At 35.3% G+C, this 10488-nt stretch overlaps 2 protein-coding genes across 2 annotated transcripts; one reads left to right on the top strand and one right to left on the bottom strand.

Annotated features, from left to right (window-relative positions):
- Nucleotides 1-2175: 2175 nt before the first annotated feature.
- On the top strand, nucleotides 2176-3606 carry LOC100186848. Its single transcript, XM_002119185.5, has 3 exons — nucleotides 2176-2344; nucleotides 2567-2707; nucleotides 3067-3606. Exons 1-3 carry the CDS (start codon nucleotides 2268-2270, stop codon nucleotides 3176-3178), a joined length of 330 nt encoding a protein of 109 aa, XP_002119221.1. The 5' UTR covers nucleotides 2176-2267; the 3' UTR covers nucleotides 3179-3606.
- Nucleotides 3607-6311: 2705 nt separating this feature from the next.
- Nucleotides 6312-9224, bottom strand: LOC100176626 (sorcin-like). Its single transcript, XM_002119298.4, has 5 exons — nucleotides 9107-9224; nucleotides 8447-8597; nucleotides 8086-8244; nucleotides 7287-7399; nucleotides 6312-6581 (listed from the first exon to the last, which is right to left on the bottom strand). Exons 1-5 carry the CDS (start codon nucleotides 9119-9121, stop codon nucleotides 6474-6476), a joined length of 546 nt encoding a protein of 181 aa, XP_002119334.1. The 5' UTR covers nucleotides 9122-9224; the 3' UTR covers nucleotides 6312-6473.
- Between the last annotated feature and the right edge of the window lie 1264 nt (nucleotides 9225-10488).

A 10488-nucleotide genomic window follows, 5' to 3' on the forward strand; every position in this document is an offset into this window, starting at 1 on the left:
GCTCTCCATCATTGAGCACGTGATAGTAACGTCACTGCAGGGGTAAACAGAGCCACAAAAACAATGACTTAGTAAGTTTTTTGATCGTACTTTTACAAAACACATGCTATACAAAAAAGTGCTGAAACGTGTATTGTATTTTTTTGGGGAAAAAAATATTTGCTATTTGCATCACTACTATGTGCACTGTCCAGCTGATATTGCAGTGTGTTGATAAGCAGAAATGAATTTTTGGTTGGTTTGGTCATTTATACACTTTGCGTGGGAACTTGAGTGACTTATCCATGGTTGCCACTCCCATGCCCACAGTCACTCAAACTCTCCCGCCTACAAATTTTCCCTGCGTTTCGAATAAAAGCGTTGACCGGCTGTAATTCAATTTTGTGGTGTCTCTTTTGAGCTAAAAATGATCGAACCCACGTCATTGCGTGATATGGACAGATTAAAACCGATAGACGTTCCCTCGTCTGCAAACAAGACACTTATTTCCAATACTGCGCATCGTTTCTTTGGCAAATATTGCAGAAGCTTTCTTGGAATGCGCAACCTGATATAAGTCTATGTTTAAATTTTTGTTCCTTCTGTGACGTCACAAAGCCGTCTGTTTGCCCACAATGTAGGCAGGCGCTGGTCACGCATACAATCATAGAACACCGAGTAGTCCAACTGCCGCCACAGGGTGTCCAAAATCGAGCAAAAGCGGTGACTTTCGCAATAGATTTAAACCAGTCTATTGGGTTTTACTTTTTCTATTGCGGGAAGACGCAATAGGCTTGTTCAATTTTTTTGCATAAGTCTTTTTTTACATCCATTAAATGACTAAAATGTTCCGAAATACCCGCTTTCAAACGTTAGACTTTTTATCAAATAGAAAACAATTTAGTCATGTTTTTATACGCTTTATAAGTGAAGTGAAAACTGTTTTTAAGTTCAAGTTTTTATTGCATTTTTTTATACCCGCTGTGGTTTTTGACTCAAAATGTCGTCCGATTGTCCTTGACGTAACAATGGTTTGTTTAATTTACGTTTTCCTTGGTTTGGTCACGTGTGAATGGCATCAGTGTTGGTTAAAATAATTTCCAAGGTCGCAAGAGTGGTTTTATGTATTGTACAAAGACAAACGGCAATTTTATGGCGTCAATAAATCTTTACGATTTCGTTATAATTTGAACAAATATAAGTTTGATTTGTTTCAATGTCAAATGGTGTTAGCACAGAATTGGCCTTTTTACAAAACAAGTCAATTGGTCGTTTAGGGTTGGATAACGATTTTATTGCACAATCTGTTCCTTGGGTATAGTAGACATACAGGTTATACGGCATTTAAGCCAAATTTGTTGTGTCATCGTTTTTTTAAACAGTGAACTTTGTACCAGTAGTTAAAACCTGTTTCGTCAGTAAAATTAAGTGTTTCGAAACCTCTAGACTAGAAGACGTGGAGATAAAAACGAGAGAACGCGTTTTTTCTTTTCCATTCATATTGGTTTGCGCAATACTCTTTTACAAAAAAAATTAAACGTTGAAAATAAACGGTTTCGCAATATAAAGTGTTAAATTCAAATGACATAGTACTAATACACCAATTTCAGCATGTATTAAAACATAACATGTTTTAGGCAAACAATATAATGGAAAGTACAAAATAACGTTATAGGCCTTCATTTCTTATATTTTCACTATTAGACATGTGTAATATATATATGTATAGTTGGCTGGAGGAAGTTAGGACATGTTTTCATTATATTTTTCTCGTCCCATTGGATAGTAAACAAAGAACATTTAAAGAGCAATAAAACTGTATCTCACGACTCCCATAAACAGTTGTTAATTGTTTAAAACGCGATTCAGGATACTTGGATATTATATGATAAAAGTGTCCCATTTTACCCCACAATACTATATAATTCAAAAATATAAAGTAAAGATTTACGCTGTAAAAACTGGACAAATTTGTTAAATATATCTGGTATTAGAAAGTGTTATAATTATATAACACGTGCATGCGGAGTATGGGCAATACGATTTTAAAATCTAGCTAAAAACTGGTTTAACCCGGGACGCTTAACTCGAGAAAAAAGACGCAATCAATAAACGTGACCAAGGAGATAGAGCTAACATGCGCAAAAAGAAAAAAAGGCAGTTGGGTTTATAAAGGCGAGTTTATGGCATAAGTCCATAATTAACCTTCGTGAAGTAAGAAGAACCGCCGAGGTACAAACCGTCCTCTGTTTTTAGCGTTAAGTCGTCGAATTATTAGAAACTTAAAAATGTCTCTCCTCATGAAAATGATCTGCATAGTATGCATTGTCGCTATAGCAACTACAGAAGCAAAACCTATCAAAAGGTATGTACTTTTGCATGTGTTATTTTTTTATTAAAAAAATATTTTTATTTAAATAAAAATAATTTTAAGGAAAAACTAAGAAAAGTTTGCATTCTATTTGGTTTAAACATTTTTTTTATTCTCGGAAAAACAGTGCATTAATCTGAAAGTTTCTCTGTAACAACCTAAAACAGAAAGCCAGAAAAAAATAGTTTTATTTATTTTTTTTAATCATTTTTTCAGTTCCCTTTCAACTCACACCAACAAATCCGAACTCGAAGTTTTGCGAAGATTCCGCCGCAGCAGCGAGTCCATGTTTACCAGCCATCATGCGCGGATCTTGGACCGACAGCTTAAAAGAAAAATCTTGAAAACTTTTTTCAGGTAAATATTTTCTTTATTTTTGTGCCTAAATTTTAATAATTTTTAGATAAAATTTATTTGTATTTTTCCGTCAGTATTTTACAGCAAGCATATACTGTTGCAATTTACGCTAAAATTGTATCAACTATACCCTATTGAACGAAATTCGGAAATAACTTGACACGAGACAGTTATTATACTATACGACAAAGAAATCCACTGTAAAAGTTCCCTAAAATATGCAGCGCGCATAATGTTCATTAAAATTCACCATAACGATACAAATATATAACTATCATTCTTTTATTAATTTTTGAAAGATTTTCCTTTTTTTTTACTTTTTTTATAATTTTTTTAACAAAATAATCTTATTTTTCCAGGGACGAACAAGCCGGCAGTCCGTTTAACGTATGCGTTGAACGTTACCTGGAAAGACATGGTCATCGAAACATGGCGCATGCGGTGCGTCACTGCGTAATGCGTCTTCGGTAATCCGTCATGCGTTATCCCTTCCGCAAACTTCTTCAAAAGTCAAGTGCAATCGTTCGCCGTCGGAATCCTGCCAAAAATCTAAGAAACCAAAAAACAAAAACCGTATTTATATTACTGTGGGGTAAGATGGATATATGTAAGCACAAATGATGCATATTTCGTAATCGTTTACAACGCTCTTTTTAGAGTCATAAGGTTACGGTTATATAATTTCGTAAATATTCTTTGTTTACTACCAATTTGGACGCTAAAATAGACTAAAACATCGACCATTTTATCCCAACCGACAATATACAAATTTCGTCTCACGCTGCGTTTCCAATGAAATCTCAGCGTGTGACGTCACGTCTTGTGTCGTAAACCCGTCTGCGTGACGTCGTAATTACGTCACCCCGACGGCACAATAATAATTGTTGTTCCTGCTAATACGAAATTACCCGAATTTTTCCCTTCGTCGAATGCTTGCTCTCTTGTTGTTTCAATATTTATTTTGCACATTTGAACGAACTTGTTTTACCTTTGTCGCATGTACACCCTTGTTGTAATATTTCAATGCACCTGTTTATTATGACGTAATAATGCCCCGCATATCGCGCGTGTTTATAAATAAATAAATAAAACTGTAAAAAAATATGAACTCTCAAAAATTCTGAGAAATTTGCCCCGATCTATAGTGCTCATGAAGTTGGACGATTTCCGTAACGAAATAACAGTCAGAAGTGCCATGAAATGTGTAGCAAAAGCTAAGTCCAGCGAATAATTTATGAGATATAGTAGGGTGGGGGAAGATGGAACACCTTTGGAACATAATGTTCAAATGTCTTGTTTGTGTTTTAAACAATTAACAACGGTCTGTGGGGGTCGTGAGTATATAGTTTTATAATTCTTTGAATGTTTTATGTTCACTACCAAATGGAACGAGAAAATAAAATAAATGTTGTCCCATCTTCCCCCAGCCTACTATATATATATTTCACCTAAAATGACATCATCGGTCTTTTATTCAAATATAATTAGTTTAGATATTACACTTTATAAACATTTTTTTCAAGTCCACCTTATCTTTTGGTTAAATGCACTTCCATATATGAGTTAACTTATACTGTATTATGAGTTTATAAGCGAGATAAATAAACAGGATTTTAGTCGTTATGTCATGGTAAAAATGGGTTAATATAAATACATTAAGTCATAATTTTTGTTGAATAACTTTTCCATTTTAATAAGGAAAAATACATATTTTATCGTCTAGAGTCTCTGGACAGCGGGCATGAGGTGTTCGAAATGTCAGTAGCGGCGAAGAAATGACTTTGCAATTTTACAGGGTGGAATTTTAACTAAGTTCTAATGTAATATTTACATAGGGCATTGTTACGTCATAAATCTTCTTTATTACATCACTACCTATTACGTCAATGCGGTTGCTCAACAAATACATTTTCTTGACAAACATCAATTAAAAGTGTTTAATATTCTTACGCACACCTCTCGTGCGATAAAACTTTAACGTTGTTTAAGTAAATGGTTTATTACATTATACTGTTTGTAGGTGTAACGGTCACGTCTTCATCAAAAACGTTTTGTATTTTTGTTTTATCCAGAAGCTTGATTAAACGGCAGTTGTTTAAACGTTACTTTTTGTCTTTTATAAACTTTTTCCATCCTGGTTGGTAAGCAAATAATATTTATAGTATTGATAGCCGTTACTTTACGACTGTAAAAAGGGTTATTGTTTAAACTGCAAATAAGAAATGTCGATTTTAGGTGCTAACGGTATCCCATCTTTCCCCCACAGTACTATACAACACGTAACCACGAGTATAAAGTTTATTCTACTAAATTCAAAAGACATGCTAAACTATAGCCGTCGAGTATTCGGCAGCCGGCATGGAGTTTAAGAAATATATATTAGAGTAGGGGAAGATGGGACACGTGTTCGTTCTATTTTCTCTTTCAATTTGGTAGAAAACAAAGATTTTTCAAAGAACTGTAAAACAATAGATTTTACAACTGTCATAGTTGGTTGGTTATTGTTTGAAACACGACCAGGGTATTTAGATATTATGTGCCATAGGTGTCCCATTTCCCCCCACTCTATAAACTGTTTAATAGTACGTCCGTATGTTGATAACTTTTACCAATCCCAGAGTAGTTTTCTCCGTTGCGAGTTTTTTACAACTGTCGTTTTGCTGCTAATACCTTCTGTTTGCAGTTTTAATTAATTTAATTTTCGGAACTGTATTAAAAAAAACAACAATTTATGTTAAACGTATAGTAGGGTGAGGGAAGATGGGACATCTTGAGCACGTAATATCCAAATATCTTGATCGTGTTTTCAACAACGGTCAATGAGAGTCGTGAGGATACGGTTTATAATTTTTTTTGAATGTTTTTTGTTTACTACTAAATTGAACGAAGAAAATAGAATGAAAAGGTGTCCCATCTTACCCCACTGTACTATATATAAATTTTATTTGAGTAAATAAGTTTTAAAAGTTTGTCTCACATTAGTTATAAGTAATCTGTCATATTAAAATTTGATGGTAAATAATCTTAGATACATAGTATTATTATGAGGATTTATATTCGTGCAATTATTTTAAATATTTGACGTGGAGGAAAAAAGTATTAGTTAGTTATAACTCTTTAGCGCCACCTCTTAACACAAAATTCTTAAACCATGTACCGCGATGCGGTTGTGAGGCACGCATCTATTCGCTTAAAATGTGTTTTTAACTAACTTATAATAATTTATGCACAATGTTTAATGTGTTGTATGACAATTCTAAATTTGAGTTTTAAACTTAGTGAGCCGCAAGCAGAATCAAAGGCATAAATTTAGTCGCGAGGTATAACCAAAAGGTAATGGGTTCAAGGCTCTTCGTTTCAACCATTGTTGGCTGGGCAAGACACTTAACGGTAATCGCTCTAGCCCTGTGGTCACTAACGGGTTGTCCAAATATCAGCCACACATAAAACATTGTTAAAAAGGATAAAATATCTCCTACAAAATTACAATGTGTATAAACACCCGTGTTTTAATGATTGTCATTTTCCAGCTACGCAAAAAGAAAACGAGTTTTATTTACAATGGCTGTTCCACCGAACAACTAAATTTATTTTAGAGAACTAGTTTTTCGAATAAATATTTCTGTTTTCTATGAGCGACAAAAAATAAATAGGAAGTCCTGCTGAATGTAAAATCTGTACAATATGTGCTAGTTCGGAAAAATATACAGAACACAAAATTGTCACTTCCGAGTATAAGGACTCGGAAAATTATTCGGCACGGAGCTTAGCGGATAGGGCGAATACCCATGATAATGGAAGCGAAATCCACATGTTCGATTTCGAGGGTTGTAACATTGTTGGGAACCCTTTTATTCCATGCGTTTGTCAACATCTGTAAAATAATAATGTGAGTGTCTGATAAAAAAAGGAGGCGCTCAAGGAAAAACTAGACGGTGTGCATGAGGTGTATAAATACACCATGTGTGTCTGGTGTATAAGAAGACACCCATGTTATAACTCGACAGTGAGCATGAGGTGTATGAATACACCATATGTGTCTGGTGTATAAGAAGACACCCATGTTATAACTCGACAGTGAGCATGAGGTGTATGAATACACCATGTGTGTCTGATGTATAAGAAGATACTTATGTTATAACTCGACAGTGAGCATGGGGTGTATGAATACACCATGTGTGTCTGATGTATAAGAAGATACTTATGTTATAACTCGACAGTGAGCATGAGGTGTATGAACACACCATGTGTGTCTGGTGTATTGGAAGACATCCATGTTATAACTCGACAGTGAGCATGAGGTGTATATGAACACACCAAGTGTGCTGTGAATATAATAAGACACCCATGTTATAACTTGACAGTGAGCATGAGGTGTATGAATACACCATGTGTGTCTGATGTATAAGAAGATACTTATGTTATAACTCGACAGTGAGCATGAGGTGTATGAACACACCATTTGTGTCTGGTGTATTGGAAGACATCCATGTTATAACTCGACAGTGAGCATGAGGTGTATATGAACACACGAAGAGTGCTTTGAATATAATAAGACACCCATGTTATACCATCATACCTGCATGACAATACAGACGTGCATAAACTGGTCGAATACAACCCCATTCGAACCAGCACCTTTCATCAGATCCATCCATATTTGATTAAAAAAATCTTGATTAAGACGAAAGCCTGTTTATTGAAAACATACGTTAGCTTCTGCTGTATTTGTGAAATTCTTCATTTAAAAAAAAAATAAGAAAGGTAAATGTAACTTATTTATTCTTGCGTGCTGGCGGTGCAACGACAGTCGTTATAGCACGTGTGTTCTGTTGTATACATGCCGTGCCCGTTTGCAGTTACCACGTATGTAACTTATTTATTCTCGCATGTCGGGGCAACAACAGTCGTTATAACACGGGTGTTCTGTTTCATACACTTCGTGCCCGCTTACAAGTTACCACGTATGTAACTTATTTATCCTCGCATGGCGGGCCAACTACAGCAGTCGTTATAACACGGGTGTTTTGATTCATACACCGCATGCCAGCTTATAAGTTACCACGTATGTAACTTGGGTGTTTTTTGCAATATATGAAAGACAACCCAAAACGTTCCATTTTGTCCTACGTGTTTTAGGGCAAGTTAGAAAAAGAAAATTGCTTTAACCCAGTGGTCACTAATATTTGTCTAAACTGTCAGCGATACAGATAACCAGAACGTACAAAACTTAAGTTGCATTCACCCACTAAGTTACATATGTGGTAACTCGTAAGCGGACACGAGTTGTATAAAACCCCTCACTCGACCGTGTTTCGGAGCCACGCGAGAATAAATTTAATTCATTGATTTATATTTTACACATGTATTGAACTTACCTAATCCGGTAATGGCAGTTTGAAAATCCCTATGTTCCAGTCTCCCGTCTCTGTTGACATCGTTCCTTGTGAAGTAACCATACCAATTTCGAATATAACCGTCCAAGTTCACGTATTCGTCAAACGTAAGACGCCCGTTACGGTTCTTGTCGTACATTGCTGGGAAGTTGGGGTGATTTTTATTGGTTCTGTCTCATTCAACGTATAAAAGGAACAAACAAAGAAATATCTACACCCAGCGTTGTTCAGCGCAGGTTACCGTAGATGGTTCTTTCTTTGTATTTTTAAGCGGTATTTCCATTACACATTCTTAAGGATTAACCTGTATATATTCAATTCAATTTCTACATACTGTACTTACACATCATCATTCTGCAAACTTCGTAACTAAATGGTCGTTGGTAATCGCATCCACTTAAGAGACTGGCACGCAGTTCATCAACTGTAATGCTTCCGTTTTTGTCCTTGTCGCAAGCTTGGAATTTGGCCCAAAGTCTCGCACGCTCCGCGTCCTATAGGGTTTTATGTAATGAAGTTGCTATACTGTTACTATATAACGAACAATCAGACATAGCTTGACACATAGCTTGATTGTTAATGTAGTATCGATGTCTTCTTATACACCAGACACACAAGGTGTATTCATATACCTCATGCTCACTGTCGAGCTATAACATGGGTATCTTCTTATACACCAGACACACATGGTGTATTCATACACCTCATGCTCACTGTCGAGTTATAACTTGGGTGTTTTCACACACATGGTGTATTCATATACCTCATGCTCACTGTCGAGTTATAACTTGGGTGTTTTCTTATACACCAGACACACATGGTGTATTCATATACCTCATGCTCACTGTTGAGTTATAACATGGGTGTTTTCTAATGTACCAAACATACATGTTGCATTCATAACACCTCCTGCTCACTGTATATACGCCAAACACAATTGGCCTACACTTATATTAGGCCTTTTCGATACACAATACAATTTCAAAGCCTACTTTATTTTTACCTGATTTGCTGCCATTTCTAACCTTCTAGTAGATTGTAGAAAATTTGGACACTAATATACTTTCGTAAATATGAGCTGCACTGAATGCAGAAAAAGAATACAGCATTGAAAAGATCATAACAAACTGTAATGCTGTGACAGCCGGATATCCTGCATAAACAAGTCGAATTCTTGTTAAATATCACACGTGTTTAATAACATTACTTAAATACCATATAAGTATTTTTTGGTATGTTGGTATAGTAGGGGGAAGTAGAACACTTTTTAGCACGTAATATCCAAATATCCAGATCCTATTTTAAACAATTAACATCGGTCTACGGAAGTCGTGAAGATACTGTTTTATGGTTCCTAACAATGTTCTTTGTTTACTACCGATTAAGATAAATTGAATGAAAAAGTGCCCCATTTTCCTTTACCCTGTAACATTAGTGTAAAATAACAAAGGACATTTTTAACTGACATTCTTTCAGAAACTTTTTATCCAGTTTAGCGTATTTTACTGCTGTTGTGTGTTGTTAGTTTTTTTCCACCTATTGTTTTAAAAATTTGATTAATGCTATTGCTTTCGAAGAAATAAATACCAACTTTAAATGTATTTTATTATGTTATTGTGTATTTAAAACGTTAAATACTAGGTAATATATAGTAGGGTAGGGGAAGATGGGGCACCTGTTCATTCTATTAGTATTTTCTCATCCTATTTGGTAGTGAACAAATAACGTCCAAATAATTATTAAACTTATCCTTACGACTCATATAGACCGTTGTTAATTGTTTAAAACACTATCAGGTTATTTGGATATTATGTACTAAAGGTGTCCCATCTCCCCCCACCCTGCTATACAAAAAGTAACAATTTTACGCAGCGAAATGGAAACATTACATACGTGTGGTAACATAGAATCGCTTTATTCGAGCTAATACAGCAGTATTGGTTTTGGACACAAAAATAACTAATAGTTATTCATTACAGAACAGTCCCCAATGTTTTAAATAGTGTCACATAAAGTGATTATTTTTTTCTCGTTGAGGGAAAGCACCGGTATAATATGCGCGCGAATTTTTCTAATTGTTTTTGTTTTGGTTAATAACAAAATAATGTAATGAATGAATGTAACTTACTTTATCCTCGCGTGGCCGGAAAACGACAGTCGTTATCACACGGGTTTAACACCTCGTGCCAGCTTACGAGTTACCATGTATGTTACTTTGTGGGTGATTATTTTTTTAGATTTTTTCATTTTTTTTACGTATGGCTGATAATTTGGACAACCCATTACTCATTAGTGACCACTGGGTTGGAGCAGTTGTCTTTAAGTGTCTTGCCCAAGACACATACGCCCGCAATGTAGCAGCGACGAGCCTGACCCATTACCTAA

This window comes from Ciona intestinalis, unplaced genomic scaffold (genome assembly GCF_000224145.3).
Source record: "Ciona intestinalis unplaced genomic scaffold, KH HT001083.1, whole genome shotgun sequence".
NCBI classification, from domain to species: domain Eukaryota; kingdom Metazoa; phylum Chordata; class Ascidiacea; order Phlebobranchia; family Cionidae; genus Ciona; species Ciona intestinalis.